Source organism: Pipra filicauda, unplaced genomic scaffold, assembly GCF_003945595.2.
Source record: "Pipra filicauda isolate LSUMZ 115617 unplaced genomic scaffold, ASM394559v2 scaffold191_size1418713_pilon, whole genome shotgun sequence".
Classification (NCBI taxonomy): domain Eukaryota; kingdom Metazoa; phylum Chordata; class Aves; order Passeriformes; family Pipridae; genus Pipra; species Pipra filicauda.
In genome coordinates this window covers 155,878-173,804 of record NW_024104300.1, presented here as the reverse complement: position 1 = coordinate 173,804, position 17,927 = coordinate 155,878, and the positions used below count along the sequence as shown (strand labels likewise).

Here is a 17,927-nt window from a genome sequence, read left to right as displayed (position 1 = left end):
CAAAGTGCAGGTCCCAAAGTTTAATCTTTTTACCAGTATCACCAAGTAATAGTTTTTAAAAAGATTGAAACATAGCAAAAAATGAACGAGGAATGATTTTAAAAGCAGTGCAGTTTCATTGTCATTAGCGGGGTAAGGAAAGTATCATAAATATGCATTTTATACTTTTTCTTGTCCTTAACTCACCTTCAGGCTTTTCTTGTGTCTTTTCTCTTTAATATGCTTATGAGCAAAAGCCACTGATTCAATCAAAACATCACACAATTTGCAGGTATATTTTGCTGATGGGTAGCTTCGAGGTTGCTAAAATAAAGATAATAAAAAACCCCTAAAATATACAAAGGTATTACCTTCATTCAGTACCCTTTCTAAGTTGAATGACTAACTCTGAAATCCAGAACTACTCTAACTTCCCTAACTCCATATTTACAGTCAAAAAGTTTGCATATCAAATCAAATGCCAGAATAATGATGCTACTGTGTCAATCACCCTATCTTTTACAGTAGAAAATACCCAATGCCCATGAAAGAATATATTAACTAAACAAACAACTGCTCCAGCATTTTAATTAACATCTGGTGTTAATTCATGAACTAAAGGAGCATTCAGTGAATTGTTGTCAAAGACTTATTGTAGTAAAAAATCCAAAAGGACAACCTGACTTCGCTTGACAATTCATTAACAGAAACCATTTTTATTTTACTAAAATTCTGTAACTAAACTTTTTAGCTACAATCAGAGAAATTGCTCAAAGCATACTCTCTATATTGTATTTACAGAATAAAAAAAATAGGAGAGATCTATACAAGTAAAGACAGTGGCACCTTCTTCAGCCTATAAATGCAGTCTCGCTTCAATCGTTCTTCAGCTTGCTGCAGCCCGAGAAGTTCTTTTGCTGACAGCCCAGATTCATCTATGACTGGACCATCCAATTCATCTTGATCACATTCATCTTTTCTAGTTCTTCTTGATCTTCTTGGTTTTCTAAGCTTCTTCATTTCTTATAAAGAGTTATGAGAGCAAATATATCAAATAACTGCAGAGTACCACACAGCACTTTTTAATTTATTTTTCCTTAATTACCATTCTATTTATGTGCAAATCAAAGAAGGCACAATTCATCTACCCTGTATGGTTTCATAATCTCTTCTGTGCAAGTCTGATACTAATAAGAGTGTATATTAGTTTCAAAATCTACAGTACCTTTGTTCTGAACTACAAAAAACCCTACTGATTTGTCCCATTGAAAACAATGACCTTATTCAGATACCTCTGTCAAAACTGGCAAAAAATCAAAACTCAGTGCAATAGATTTCGCTGCCTAGCTGGAATGTACCTGTATGTCATTATAACGATAAGGCAGAATATATCCAAAGATTTCAGGATGCCTGGTCAGGCTTTGGTAGAGGAATAAGTTAGACCCATTGGCCACTACAAGTATCACAGACTGAATAATTTGTAAAGGCTAACAGCACTATGCCTTACATGACATATAGCAACTTATTAACAAATGGTTATTACTGGTGATAATGTCATTTGCCTTTCAATTAAATCAGTATATGCATTAATATTGCCTTCACATTATTAAATAAACAACTGAAAACAGTAAGAAGCCCTGTTGGCTACTGAAATCAATAAAGAATAGACTTGCTAAGTATTTGCACACATTACTTAATAAAGCTGCAAAACATACTAATAATGCTTAGGAAGCTTGCAATGTTTACAGCAAAAGTTCTTGAACAAATTAATGTAAATACCACATCTACTTTTAAGCAGCTTTTGTCATCATTTTGAAGCAGAAATTGCTATTGGTCCAAAGCATACCTGTAAAAATCATCTCAGGAATGAATACACATAGATCAGACTTTCACACTGACTTCAGATCTTACCTTTCACTTGTACAGCTAAACAGGATATCCAGATGCATGGAATTTCTACAGTTCCATTCTCCTAAGAAAGTTTATGTAACTTCCTTAGACTCCCAAACCTTTATTATAACATGAAGTTTTAATTTGTAATAATTAAAAAAAAAAACAAAACAATAAACCTCCCAGATAAAACCCAGCTGCTCTACCAAATACATTTAAAAAGTTTCTTTTCCGTGACCACAATTTTTGTTCTTAATAATTGGCAAAAGAGAAACAACGTGGTTGTGTATTTTCAGTTATTTGATTCAGTTCACTAAACAGCATGCATGTGCTAGCAGTGTAAACAGGACCAGGATAAGAATGGTAATATAACTTCTTTCAGCAGCAGCACAAATTTAAGCAGGAATAAACAGAACTAAGGCTTAATAGGTTGCAGGGGCAGTACTCCAAAGGAACCTCCAAGGAGCAGAACAGAAGTCTGAGCTTCTGAACTTTACACAACCCTTCAATTTTTGCATTGACTCTCCTGTTCAAATTTCTAAGACCTTCCACAGCTGTTTGACTACGTTTTTAACTGATCAGTGTAGACAGAAACTGAAAAAAAGGTGTATTAAATTAATGTCTTTACAGGAAAGACTGTGACAACTACCTACTTATCAATTATTTCTGTAACCACTAATTAACTTTAAAAAAAATTAAAAGTAAAGAAATACTTCTCATATTTGGTAGTTACAACAGTGACAACCTAATTATAGGCCAATGATTAAATAAAGTACTAAAGGCAAGTTAAAGATAAAGCTCCAGCAAAAAAATCAGTGCCTCAGAGATGTTGTAAACTCCTTACTTATGAGCTACGGTAAAAAGACATGAAGGTAATGGAAAAGGACAACTGCACAAAATATTTCAAGTAAAAGAAAATGGTAAAAGAAACATTTTTAATAATTCTTTGCTAGTTGACATAGAAGTAGAGCTTCTGAAGGGACCTCAAGAGGTGAGCTATGCCAAGCCTCTGTTTCACAGCACGATGAAAGGAACCTTGTCAATCCTGAGCAATGCTCAGGTAACCAGTTCTTAAAGGCCTTCAGGTACCTTTTTCCTAGCTTTACCATTGGAAACTTTCCCTTTATTCCTCATCTGAATCTTTCTTGCTCAATTTTGGGCCCACTGTTTTGTGTCTCATCTATTTGAAAGAAACAAGACAGATTACTACATCAGATTTTTACTACTTTCCTAGACAGCGGAATCATGCCTCCCTACCCTATCATTTCGCAGAAAGATCGGGCATTGTTCACAGTTTTGAGTAGTTTCTGTTTTCTGTATGTTTTCACAATCTTCTTGCCCTTCTTTCAACTGTTTCCATTTTATTCATACAACTGGGGTGCCAAAACTGGACACAGTACTGCAACTGAGTTTACAAAAAGCTTTTAGAAAAAGGGGTATTCGAGGCTGTATTTTTCATGCCTCACAACACCATGACACTTCAGTCGTTATCATCTTCCGATTCACTATGATTTCAGATTCTTCTCTGGGAAAAGTACTGCTTTACAATAACTTTTCCTCCTTTATTTGCACAGTTGATACACCTACTTTAACAATGGCATTTATGTCCTTTGTATTTCATCCTATATGTAGGTCATTTCTCCAATTCTGCAAAGTTATTTTAATTGATCTTCCTGCTTTTCTGCATTCCATTCCTACCAGCTCCACAGCATATTCAATTTTAACAGCACACAGTTAATTAGCGTGGAGTCTTCATTCATCATTAGAGTAGTATAATAAACATTGAGTAGGACAGAATCCTCACTCACTAGATGTTCACTCACTACTTCTTATAATTTTGACAAAATCTTTAGTATTTTCTGAGTATAGTTATCTAATTAGCTCTGCAAGTCTCTTACATTAATTTAATTCAGAGAATTTTCCTCTAGTTTACTTACAGAACCGTCACACAGGAATATCTAAAGTAGTACAATATAGTACCAGCAATATCTACCAACTGCTTTTCCCAAGTCCACAGGGACTTTATAGAAACAGATTGGGACCGGACATACCTTTTTCTTAACAAATCCATACTTACTACTACTTATCTCTGTTACTTTTCAAATACTTAAAATAGATTACTTTATTCATTCCAAAACAGACTCTCAAGATTAAAGCTGTATACCAGTTTTTTCAATTCCACTTCTAAGAGACACTTGCCCTTTCCCTATATTAGTAGCTCACTTCCCCTGAGTAAGTTCTCAAGTATGATTGTCAGTGGTTCCAAAAATGTATTTCAGTGAGTTCCTGAAGTTTCACAGAAAAAAGTTCATTAGATCCAGTAAATTTGACAATAAACTTGTGAAAGCATTCTGATTTTGCTCTCTCCTCATAAAAAGTTGAACTGTGTGCAATTTACTTCTAACAGTGAGACACTGGGCACCAGCTCACAGTTTATCTTTTTAGTGACAGTTAATATCAACAGAAAGGACATTTAATTCCTGGACTTCCTCGTATCAACCAGCATAGCTTTTCCTCTGAGCAGGGGGGTCAGATCAGTGCTGTCTTTGGTTCCCAGTCTTAACTAAAACAATACAGATTTCTTGTCAATAGGTGTTCTATGTTAGTAGCACCTCATCTGTGCCTTAGTCTTTCTTATTTTATCTAATCTTAGCCTCTTCTTTAGAGCTTCCTCTTTCTGCTTTACTTGCATTCAATGAAGATATTAGAGTACTGATCACTTTGTACTCCCTTAGCCTGTCCTTCCTTGCATTTCAATGCTTTGGGCTTGTACTCTCATTATTAGTACCAACTGTGCACAGGAAAGGTCAGTATGTATGGAGAATTAGATTTGTGTTATTGCTGTATTAAGTCCTCACAATACTAACAAGGCATTGTTCTCAATCTTAATTAAGACACACTGTTACAGACCTCATAAGCAGCTCCAAAATCGGTATCAACTGTATCGACTTAATTGGAACATCCCTTACCAGCCCTGACGACTCAATTAAGTTGTACAGGGAAAACTACAAACAGGAACACCACAGATGCTGCAACCTACTCACTCCTACCACTTACAAACCAGTTTACAAGGACAACACAATTTATAAAACAAGTTCTGTACCATCTGCTGTTAACAATTTGTTTAAAATGCTGCAGTACAGTGCAGTCAATAGTTTGCAATATATGACAAAACAATTTTTTGCTTTAACAGTGAATTCTTGAAATTTTACTTTTCAGTAACACGTGTAGGAAGCTACTTCACTGGATAGTTATGTAAAAACAAACAAACATATTGATTACCAGAAGTTCCTTTCTGCACATCTGGCGCATCTTCGCTCATTACGTCTTCCTGAAGTTGTGGTCTTACATTTCTTTTTCCGGCACCTTCCACCTCATGAAAAGAGCCCTTTCTTGTCCTGCCATGCACAGGAACCCAGGAAACAGATCGGTACTCTCTCCAGGTGTCGAAAGCACAATGGTGGTCATCAGATATCCACTTCTTCATTTGGTCTCTTTGGGTGTCATTTAACTTTGACCCTTGACTGGAAGTTGCGTTTTTAAGTGAGTTTGGGCTACTCAAAACACTATGCGGCCCTCGCCTCAGACTGCTTCCATAATGACCTGGTGTTCCCTTTCTCTTTTGAAGGCTGGTATCTATTTTATTGCTATGGCCATTTCCATATTCATCCATGGCTTGGTAGTCTTTCCGTAAGGGACTTCCTTTTAATTCTTCTTGATGCAAAATGTCCTGTTCCTTATTTTGTTTGGTAAAGCAAGGTTTTGCAGCATCTCCCATGGTTATTGCTGTTCAATTTAGTGATTCTCACCTAGAAATCAAAAAGTTAAAAGCTGCATTTTAAAAACAATCAAGCAATAAACACTGGCTCTTATTTGTTACAGAAATCTCAACAATCAAAGCCCTGGCTCTGAAATAAGGCAAGCAAGTCTCGGCAGAAACAAACAAAAGGCAGTACAAAACTCAGCTAGGTTTCTTCTCTTAAAATGTCTGAGACCTATAGGTTGTTCATAAAATGCAGAGGCAGCCTATGGCTTTTCCAGCATTAAGGTCTAGATGCCTTTAAAAGACATAGCTAATTTTACGAGTGTACATCAGAGTTTCAGCTCAGTACAGGAAAGTTTTGAAAGAATGACTGAAGGAATTTTCATTATCGACTGAAGGCATGTCGATAATGTAGGAGATGACAAGGATGGCCCCAAAGCCATTCTACATAACCTTGAAACCGTTCACCCTGTTAAGAATGAAAATTGTGATGATCAGAGTAGACAGAGATGAAGAAGTTGAGCTGCAACCAGCAAATATGATACAATTATTTAGAAACAATGCACTCCCTGTGGACTCTGCACATTTTACCCAGACCATCAGTGTGAGGTCTCACAGCACTCAGTATTAAGTACTCATGTTCATATTATTTTAGCATTGCCTAAAACATCTGGGCTACTGATTAGCTTGTGTACCTCCACCCCCTTCCCCAGCCACATTCCTGTTCTTACTGTGAAACATTTCCAGGGAGCTGTAACTCCCATGTTGGCATAAACCCATGTGGACTGTGAAAGGGGGAACTACTGGAAGAGACTGCATAAACCACATGAGCAGCAGTGGTCTCATCAACACCGAATATTGTGTGATTTACAACCAAATAAAAAAGGTTTTCTCTCTCAAAATATGTGCAGGTGCTTAAGGATGCAGATAAAGCTGTGGAGCATTTTTAAGAAGCACTTAAGCAGCAGGAGATGCCCTTCTGTTGCCTTTAATATTGAAGTAGGGTACCTGATTTTCTTACTTTTTTTTTTAAGTTCTGCAGGCCACAAAGGAACTCTTAGGCATCTCAGTGTCTGCTTTCTATAGGCCTAAGGCTTTCAGTTCTATCCCCCTCTTAAGCAGTTTTTTTGCTCCTGCACAAGCAACAAACCAAGTAGGATTCCTGTCCTAAAGATCACAATTCTTAGGCAGTTATGTACAACTATGAAAATGAAGCTACTACGGCTAAGTGCTGAAAGAAAAGTTTCAAACGCACAAAGTGTACTTGCTTCCTATTTTAGGAAAGAAACCTCTGTCAAATCCGAATTTCAGAGCAACCTAAAACCAGCTTGTTTTAGTCATCCCCAGAAGCAACGCGCATACTCTGCCGCCAGGATGGATGACGACACTTCCCTGTACTGGAACGAAGCAAAAAGTCAGTTTGCGCTCGCCCCCGGCTCCCAACCACGACTGAAGGTGCGAGCCTGGCGCGGGCAGGGGGAAGGGGAGGCTGCCCTAGAGGGTCAGCGGCATCACAGATGGGCCCGACAAGGCTCCTGCGGGGCCAGAAGCACCAGGCAGCGCCGGTCAAGCTGCCAGCGGGACGCAGGCAGAGGCGTTACGATACTGGCGCACAAACACGCTACGTGGGCCAGGGCTCCCTTGCTCCCACGCCCCAGCTCCCGACTCCCTTCTCCCCGTCTTCACATCGGCTGACGAAGGCCCCCAGCCCCCTCCTGCCCGCCCTGACCCCGGTGCAGGGGCTGTGGCGACACACAACCCGGCCCCACCACCTCAGCCGGACAGAGCTCGCGGGCGGAGGGGCCGCGGCAGAGACGGGCCGGCCAGGGAGGGAGGGAGAGAGGCGCACGGGCGGGCAAGGAGGACAGAACGCTGGGGGACACCGCCCGCCGTCAGGAAAGGCCTCGCCCAGCTGCCGACCGCTGAAGAGAAGGGCACTCACCGCCCGCTACCGCTGGCCCGGCCGCCACCCGGCGCCCGCCATTGTGCCGAGGCGGAAGCAGCGCTGGGCCGTCGGCGCGCCCGATCTGCGCGAGTCTTCCGGCTGCGCGAGCCCGCCCTCCGGCCCAGCGGGGCGGGACAGGGACCGGGAGGGGAGGGAAGAGGAGGAGAGAGGGAGAGGGAGGAGGCGGGAAGCACTTATGAAGAGGGAGGGTTCGAGAGTTCCCCTGGGACTGGGCCCCGGAAACTCATACCAACAGCCGGGTGAACGCGCCACTTCGTTTTCTGCGGGACCCAACTCAAGAACTGTCTAATAGTTTCTGAATGTGATGTTGTTGTCTCTCTCATGGGAGAACTGAAAACATTGCTGCACCACCAGGTACTGAAACCAACCGAGTCATACAGCATGTGTATCTCATCAAACAAGACCCCTGTTTGCAGCAGCTAATGTTCAGAGCAAACTACCCATGAGAAACATAAATACAAATTACAGGAACTGGGAAAACCTGGGGCAGGTGCGGAAATGGACACATGCCTGGTTTCTTGTAGGAAAAAAAAATTCTACTGCCTGTCGCACTAAGTTACCCTTCTCAGTGATTAAGTGACCTGTGCATTTTGTGAATATTGCTTGCAGTTGCTCAGCCTCTTCCTCCTACAATTTCGTCCTGTTTCTGCATGCCCTCTTCATTACCTAATTACTGCCTGGTTTAGGAAAGTCTCTTCCTGCCGCTCTTTTGTATTCATCTTTATGGAAAAGAGGTGCTCTTAGCAAACCTCATGAGAATTCACCTTCCCATTCCAATTCAGACTTCACTGACAAAATGTGCATATATATTGACTTGCGGGAAACAAACCCCAAAACTCACAAAGGGTATTGAAGCAGGTATATTTATTGCAGCGGCTGGATGCATGGGGAGTAATCTCGCCAAACGCAGCCCCTTTTAAGAGATACAATGTTACATATGCATTGTTGTGTTACATATACATTAGCTTGTTTCATATGCATTAACTGTGTCAGCAAATTCCTGAAAATTGGGAGGGAAAATCATTAACATATACCACACCTCCAACTCCACCTCAGAACGCCCCTTGGAGATCTTCATTTGGGGATCTTTTGGATGAAGCAGTCTTCCTCTGCCCTAAACTTTTCACCTTTGCTAAGAACTGCTGAGCTGGCATTGTCCAATTACCTCAAACCCAGTATCATCTCTAGGAACCTCTCTTTATCAGTCTTCAAGGTCCCTCTTCTTAAGCCTCAAAGCTCCTTATTGAAACTCCAAGGTTTTGTGCTCCTGCTAGAGTTCTCGTTATAAAGTTAACTGTATCCTGTCTGTGAGTTAACTCAAGCAAGCAAGGCAATTTAACAGTATTATATCTAAAATTAACTCTAGTAAGTATCTAAGGCTACAATCTTTTATCACCATTCTATATTTTGATCATCCCTTATCAGTATACAGGTTTTGAGGGGAGGTAAATAGCAGAGATTTCCAAAAATCATTTATGGCACCTTTCCATACAAGAGTTTATAGCCTGGTGCTTTGTACTAACACTTGCAAGATACTTTCGCCTTCCCCTCCGTTACCCTTTCCTGGTAAGACAATTTCTGGAGAGGGCCTGGCGTGGAAGAATACCTTAACTTACCAAAACAATTACTGTGAGCAGATGTGGCTGGGGGACTGGCATGATTTAACCTCAGCCAGCAACCAAGCCCCGTGCAGCCGCTTGCTCACTGCTTCACCAGCAGGATCAGGGGAAGAATCGTAAGGGTACAAGCCAGAGAACTTGTGGGTTGAGATAAAGATAGTTTAATAGGGAAAGCAAATGCCACACACACAAGCAAAGAAAAACAAAGAATTAATTCACTGCTTCTCATGGGTGGGTTCAGCCATCACCAGGAGAGCAGGGTCCTATCATGAATAACAGTTACTTGGGAAGACAAACACCATCAGTCCAAATGTCCCCTTCTTCCTCCTTTCTCCAAGCTTTATATACTGAGCAAGTTTTCATAAGGTCTGGAATATCCCTTTGGTCGACTGCGTTTACCTGTTCTGGCTGTCTTCTCTCAATCTCCCATGTACCCGCAGCCCCCTCGCCAGTGAGGCAGTAAGAAACGCAGTAAAGGCCTTGGCTCTTGGCTCTGTGTAAGCCCTGCTCAGCAATAACAAAAATATTTCTATGCTATCAACCCTGTGTTCACCACAAATCCAAAACACAGCCCCATACTAGTCACTGTGAAGAAAGTTAACTACCCCAGCCAAAACCAGCACAGGTACCAAACACAAAAATGTTTCTGAGCCCTGTCTTACCTCTTTTCTCCATAACATTGTTGAGTGGTTGGAGGCTGAGGATGTTTCATGTCATATTAACTGTGGTGAGTGAAACAGTTTTTGGTTTTATGGAAGCTCCTCACTAGTGCACGTATAGAAGACTGTCTAAAGTTTCCGCAATTTTTATTAAACTAAAATTCCTGTAGTTTTTATAAAACTCACAGATTCTTGTTTAGATTTCCATTAGATGGATTATTATATAGTCAAATATTATAATTTTTTATGATCAGACAAAACAAGAGGAAGTGAGCTAAGAGTGTCATATGTCCTAAACACACTTGGTACTTGGAAAATCCAGATTTTGATCAGCTGAGATTTTTTTCTAAATAGGTAGCATGAAGATGCAATTAGTCAGTTTTTATGAGAAAAAGTAAACTTAATATACTGATTACAAATATACTGAAATGGGAAAGGTAGCTAGCAAATATTCCTAAATTTCTCTGTAATAAAAGAAAACAAGAGAGAGAAATTGAAAAATAGTAAAAGACTTCAACTCACTAAGTCAAGTAAGATCAGCCAGATGCATATAAATTATAAGACTGAGCTTAAAGACCAAATCACGGTATTGGGCATCATAGAATCATATTTTATTTTTTAAGAGATGTAGTCTCTTGAATTTTTTGAGTGCTGATCTGGAATCTGCTTCAGACTTTTTGGTCCAGCTTAGAGCAAGTCACTACATTCCCATTTTCTCCAGTTTGAGCTCTTTTAGCTCAAACAAGTATTTTGTATATCTTTTAAATATCTTTTGGTGTGTTTTATTGTTGTCGTACAAAAGATACTGTTTTCCTTTACAAAAGCTTGTCCACCAAGAAATAAAAGATTGCGTTTTTCTGTCATTTTGTGAGATAAACTGGGGCACTTTGGAATCCAAAACCTGCCATAGTTGTGCTAATGGGGCAGGATTGCCCAGGCACAGAAATGGTAGGAAGCAGAGACAGACTGCCTGTTTTGACTATGACTCAAACATCTCTTGGAGCCCCACAGATACCTGCTGTCTTTGTGTAGTGGGAATGTTGATATTTTTTGGTCTGTGTTTGGCCCCAGCCACCTGTAGTAGTTTATATTCTCCCTGCCAAGTTCAGTGATAAAACAGTGAATTCGTCCTTGGAGGGAGAAATTCTGTATAAACCATTTTAATTGGTGTTCTACTATTGGTTCATTGTCTGCCAAGGGCATTTGAAGGAGGAATTGAATTTGAAGGAAGAGGAAGGGAGGAAGGCTCGACCCCCAACTCAATTAGAAAAGACCCCTAAAGCATACTGCGCGTGCGTCGGGGGATTTCCGAAGTTCTCACGCATGTGCTGAAGGGATGAACTTACATAACCAAGAGGGTGGGATTGGGAACCTCTGGCAGGGCGGTACTGGCCACACCTTCCCGGGCAGAGGTGCTCAATGGATTGTATAAAAGCAGACAGGTTTTCCGTGTGTGGTGGGCTTGCTCTACACGAAGGATCAAGTTGCCTTTAGCGAGGACGCCTGCTATCATGGGAGCCTGCTAACCCTCCGGAAAACGCAGCTGCTGCAGAGGATTTTATAGTATCTGGAGTGGGTAAGATCATCCCGTAAATGGCACCTAAGTGAGTAGGGTGTCATATTTCCTCTTTGGTTTTCTCTTTCTCCCAGGTGCCAGTTTATTTCAGCCACTTCTATGTAATAAATATCTGTTTTATTGAGCTTTCAACGGTGCCTTGGTTTGCAAACTTCAGTATGTTCCGAACCCTCCCTAATACACTTTGTCACCTCAGCCTTTCACTGTTGTAACACTCTCCAGCTTGAAAAACTACTAGAAATACAGAAAATGTTGCTGTTTGTCTTCATCAGTGAAAGATTGCATCACTTGCAGATAAATTAGAAAACTTGTCTGCCAGATATTTTACAGTGGTATTTTCTGAAGACAGTGGATCTGACCATTTACACCTGAAAATAACCTGACCCACTGTGGTGTCCTCTCCCAACTTCTTCTGTATACCTCCAGACTACTTGCTGGTGGGCTGACGTGAGAAGCAGAAATGGCCTTGTTGCTGTGTAAGTGCTACTCAGCAGTAATTAAAACATCTCTGTATTATCAACACTGTTTCCAGCATAAATCCAAAACATCACCCCTGTAAAAGCTACCATAAGGAAATCTAACTCTATCCCAGCCCAAACCAGTACATTCCTCACCCATTATTCCATACAATTTATGTCATGTTCTGGTCACGCCCTATCTCAATACATCCCATTTCCCCATAATATATTTGTGAAATGTCCATAAATATCCAAAAAATGCTTGCTTTGTTCACTTGGTCTTTGACTTTGGGCTCCATCTGTTATTGTTGTCACTCAGGATGGAAGAGATGGTGTGTTGCGTAGAGTTGTTTGGCACAAAAACCAGCTCAGGTTAGGTCACTGCTGCACTTGCACCAGTGCTTCTTATGAGGGCCATCCTTCATTGGTTTAGGTAATTTCTGCTATAGGACTTTCTGTAACATCCAACTCAAATAATGGTTTACAACAATTTAAAAGTGTATCCATTACATTCTCCAGCTCTAGTCCCTTTGGACTAGGCTGTATGTTTTAACATGACAAGGAATTCCTCCTCTTCCATCTAGCTTTCTACAAGCAAGAGGTTATAATACCTTCAATATATGGCAGCCACAAAACTTACTTTTCAAAGTCCAAAATAGTAATCTGGGCAGTGGCATGGGTTACAGGTTATGTTTCTAACCATCCAGTAGTCACTTCCAGCACTGTAAACACACAGTGCTTGCTATGTGAATTTCATGGTAGTGTGATAAAATCAATCTGCCAGGCTTCCCTGCATGTATGTTTCAGCCGTCATCTTCTATACCAAAAAAGGCTTCAGCCACTTGGCTTATTTAATTATGGCACACATTCATGGGTAATCTGTGCGATGGCATCAGTGATCAAGTCCATGCCTTGATCATGAGCCCATTTGTATATTTCTTCCCGATCCTACATGTTCTGATATATCATGGGCCCGTTGAGATATAAATAGCTCACCCCTAAATTTCCAGTCCAGATCCATCAGAACCACTTCCATTCTAGCAGCCTGGTCCACTTGCTCATTATTTTGATGTTCTTCAGTGGCAGATGCTTGAGTATGTAAGCATCTATGTGATGTACTTTTACAACAAGGTTTACCACATGAGCAGCAATATCTCCCTACAATTCAACAGCCCAGATGGGTTTACTTCTGCTCTGCCATCTGCTTTGCTTTCATTGCTGTAGCAACTCTCAGAGCATTTGCCATGATCCATGGGTCAGTACAGAGATAAAGTATTGCTTTTTCAGCAATGTCTAAAGCCAGCTGGAGAACTTTATCTTCTGCAAACTGACTCAATTTGCCTTGTCCTTCAGCAGTTTCTGGAGCTGGTGATGTAGGACTCCACACAGCAGCTTTCCACCTTTGATATTTTCCCACAACATGACAAGATATGTCCGTAAATGAGGCATACTGCTTTTTATTTTCTGGTAACTTATTATACAGTGGGGTCTCTTCAGCATCAGTCACCTGGTGACAGTCTGAAGTTTCAGCCTTCTTCCCAGTACATGATCACTTCCAGGATTCCTGGGTGGTTTAGGCTTCCCATGTGAGCCCACTGAGTTATCAGTGTGATCCACTTAATCCATGTAGTATCAGTTGCATGATGTATAGAGAGGAGTCTACACAATGTATATAATCATAGAATATGTTAGTCGCAGGGGAGTAATCTCTTCTTTCAGAAGCAGTTAGATTTGAAGTGCAGATGACCCTGAGTGTAGAGGTTGCTGTGTAGAGCCTGTCTTTGTAAAGCTGTGATAGGGAAGACAGCAGGTAAGGAATCCACACACTGAGAGGTCTGTGATGAAATTATATTGATGGTGACCTACCCCGTATTGGGAACCTACACAGAGTTCAGGCTTGCTGATGTTAAATAGAGTCCAGATGAGATGAATGGGGTGTTTTGCTCAACTTGCAAGCACATTGCTTGCAGATCTTGGCACTTGGGGCTGCTGTACCAGAGTTGTATCTTTTCTTAACCAGGAAGATGTAGGACACTCTTCTAATTTAAATTAAAGGAAAATTCTGGCGTAGTGGTCTCACTCATGGTGCTCTGGAGTCACAAGGGCCATCTCTCCATCTGTTTCAAGATGCAGTAGCAAACCACTGCTTGCACATCATCTGAAGTTGAATATGAGTCAGCCAGGAGGGCCAGCCATGTCCTGCTGGATTCCAAAATATGATATCTGCAGAGAGAGATTTGAGTGGTCTTTGCTAAAAGCCATGGGCTACAACAGAAGCTGGGAAAACCCCTCTTCATTGACCTCATCTCTGTGGATTCCTCCTGCCTTCTTCAGCAGGACGTAAAGAGACTCCTTATATGACGTTATCACATGCCTTGCCCAAGCCAGAGAGTCTGAACCTTGATCTCATCAGACCCGTGCAGAAGAACCATTGTACCTTATCTCTCCCTCTGTGTTCCCTGAATCCTTGCATTTTGTAGACCCGAATACCTGTTTCCCTCTGTAAAATCCACTGAGATAAAATGGGTTTTCCCCGTCGGGTAATTGCTAAGACCCCAGGATTTGTCAACCTGGGTTTTTCCCTATTACTTCATCCTTGTGAAACCCCCCATTTTTAATAGAATGAATATGCAACCCCCCCCCAATGAATATGTAAACCATAAACCCTTTAAATATGAACTTATAAGTCCAATAAAGGATTCCAGTTTTCTACGTCCCTGGAATTGTCATAGTTATTGACTTGCTACAATGTCCTGGGGGTGCATCAGGCAAAGAATCGCCAGCTGGTCCAGGAAGGGGATTGTCTCTCTCTGCTCTGCATTGGTGCGGCCTCACCTTGGAATATTGCGTGCAGTTTTGGGCACTGCAATATAAGAAAGATACTAAGCTCTTAGGGACCATCCAAAGGAGGGCAACTGTGAGATACTGAATTCAAATCTCACTGAATTATATATTCATATGCATCGGAGCCAACTCACTGTGAGTGTGTGTGTGGGGAGGGCTGGGCTGAGGCCTGCAGGTACATGATAAGGCCTGCTGAGAGCACATGGCAGACCGGCAAGCATATGGCCTGCAGCTCACATGGCCATGGGCGCCATGTGGCTGGGCTGTCAATCAAGGACGGCCTGCCTGGTAGCCTGCCCACACCACACCCCTGGAGCCTGTGTTTGGCTACAGCACACCTTACTCTGGCCAGGAGAACAGAGTACTCAGTGACCCAGGTGTCTTGCCTGGGAGGCAGGACCAAACTATAGAAATGCGGGACCATATGGCTCCATGTGAGCTTTTTCTTGTCCAACTGCTACCATGTGAACCATCCAATCTTGGCAGTAACTATTTGTCTCTTCTCTCTCTCCTCCTCTCTTTCCTTCTTCCTTCCTTCTTTACTCTTTTAATCTGTTTTCTTGTTTTACTCTTTTTCTTGCGGGCAACTTAAAACAAATGATCTGTGTTTTACTAAAGCTAATGTATTGATTGTTCGTGGTGGATTTTTTGTGGAATGCGTCTTTATGCTGGGCATTTTAGTGCTTTTCTTTGCTTGTATGTTATCTGTTTTATGTAAAACTCTTTTGCCAAAATATCTTATTTCTCTCACTAAATTAAAAGAAATTCTCTTAGAGAAAGCGTAGTAGCATTTTCTGTGGATGTGAACTTGAGGCAGTAATGAACCAAAGGCTTTTTAAAAGCCTTAAATAAATGTAACTGCTCTGAGCAGCTTGTGGCCTAAATCCAGAGTGTAACAGCCACGAAGATGGTGAAGTGCCTTGAGGGGAAGCCATATAAGGAGCGGCTGAGGTCATCTGGTCTGTTCAGTCTGGAGAAGAGGAGACTGAGGGGAGACCCCATTGAAGTCTACAACTTCCTTGTGAAGGGAAGAGGAGGGGCAGGTACTGATCTCTTCTCTGTGGTGACCATGGATCGAAACTTAGGGAATGGCCTGAAGCTGTGTTTGAGGAGGTTTAGGTTGGATATTAGGAAAAGGTTCTTCACTGAGAGAGTGATTGGGTAGTGGAACAGGCTCCCCAGGGAAGTAGTCACAGCATCAAGCCTGACAGAGTTGAAGAACTTTTTGGATGATACTCTGGGGTGCATGGTGTGACTCTTGGGGGTGGTACTATGCAGGGCTAGGAGCTGGACTCGATGATCCTTGTGGGTCCCTTCCAACTCAACATATTCTGTGATTCTGTGATTCTGTGAGTCTCCCTTGGAACATCCAGAACAGCATGGGCAATCAAGGTGCTAAAAAGCACTGTGCTTAAGTACCAACTGGTACAACTTTCAGTTGTAGTGTGATGGGCTTCAGATCCTCTATACCCCTGGCTCCAAAACCCTAGATGTCAACCATGAGTCTCTTCAGGTGCTTTCTGCAAGAGCTCTGCTCCAGGGGGGCCATTATCCCCAGCTGAGGTATAAAGCACATTTTTAACATCTTGTCCTGTCCAGACTGACCCAAGTGCTACTGCATGAACTATCTCCCATTTAATTTGTTCAAAGGCTTGTCGCCGCTCAGGGTCCCATTTAAAGTTGTTCTTCTTCTGGATCACTTGATAGAGAGCGTTTACAATCAGACTGTAACTTGGAATATGCATTCTTCAGAAACCCACAACACCTAAGAAATCTCGTGTTTCCTTTTTGGTAGTTGATGAAGACATAGCTGTTATATTATTGAGCACATCCAATGGAACATGATAATACCCATCTTGCCACTTTATTCCTGCAAACTGGATCTCCTGTGCACAGACTTTGACCTTATGTTGTTTCATAGCAAAACCAGCTTTCAAGAGAATCTGCATTAATGTTCTCCCCTTACACACTTTCTTCATTGTATTGCCCCACACAGTATATTGCAGATGTTCAGGAGCTTCGCCTTGTTCGAGTGCAGTCTGGATGAGTCCATGGCAAACGGTTTGTGAGCATCACAAGGCCTGTTTCTACGCTTGGACCAGTTGATTTCAGATGTACTGGATACCCCTCCATGTGAAAGCAAACTGTGGCCTTCACTCTGCTGCCAAGGAGATCAAGAAAAATGGATTAGTGATACCAGTGGTTGCATACTATTTGGCTGCCCTTGACTCCACTTCACACTGGAGTTCTAGCATGTCTGCTATGGCAGCACTCAGTGGCAGTGTGGCTTCATTCAGGACACAGCAGTCCACTGTTAGCCTCCACTTTTTTACATTTTTGCCCTGACCATATGGGACTTATTAAAGGGTGAGTGAGTCTTAATAATTGCACCTCGGCTCTCCAGTCACTGGGTCAGCTTATGTGTGGAAACCCCAGAGTCTCCATTGCTGCAATAGTGTCCCTTGTGCATTGTCATGGTAGCAACTGACACCCGCTGTTCTCTAATCTGCAGCAACCCCACAGTGGAAGGATCCTCTGAATGACCAGGCAAGGTAGACAGCTGTTTAATCTTCTTTGTACTCGAGGCAGCTATACCAAAAGGACCTTTTGTGTCCTTGGAATACTCTCTCCTGAGGTAGTCTATGCCAAGGACACATGGACCCTCTGGACCAGTCACAATTGCCGCTTGTTCCCAGATTGGCTTACCTCAGCCTCTAACACAGACAGTTCTTGGGATCCTTGCATCTCTCCAGAAACAGAGATGGATGCTGTACCTTTGTAATCTGATGGTATTAGTGTATACTAATACAATACCACCAGTGTCCGCTAGAGATTTAGACTCCTGTGGGGCTGATGTTCCAGGCCATTGAACCCATATGGTCCAGTAAACCCAGTGTCCCTTTGCCTCATTGAAGGCATTGGGCATTGCCCTTCTATTCCTAGCTGGATTCTGCATTGCTTAATGTTTGTAACTGCAAAACAGAAGTCCCTTCATCAGAGTCATAAGTACAATCAACCCTTCTACTCTGCTCAACAGACAGTGGGGCATTAATTTGCCTGGACGGATGCCTTTTGGCTGTTGTTTTTCCTTGCAGTACCTGTACATGTGCTTTTAGTGCCCAAGTAGGCTCATCATTCTACTTCCTCATGCCCTTCCTCTGATCGGGAAGAAC

At 41.9% G+C, this 17,927-nt stretch overlaps 1 protein-coding gene across 1 annotated transcript in view; it reads right to left on the bottom strand.

Moving 5' to 3' along the window:
• TUT7 (terminal uridylyl transferase 7) overlaps positions 1-7,670 on the bottom strand; it is a 41,177-nt gene extending 33,507 nt beyond the window's left edge. The window contains exons 1-4 of the mRNA XM_027731840.2: positions 7,575-7,670; positions 5,152-5,678; positions 826-1,001; positions 187-303 (exon numbers count right to left, since the gene is read on the bottom strand). Coding sequence (XP_027587641.1) covers positions 187-303; positions 826-1,001; positions 5,152-5,647 — 789 coding nt within the window. The 5' untranslated portion in view covers positions 5,648-5,678; positions 7,575-7,670. The remainder of the gene's footprint in view (positions 1-186; positions 304-825; positions 1,002-5,151; positions 5,679-7,574) is intronic.
• Between the last annotated feature and the right edge of the window lie 10,257 nt (positions 7,671-17,927).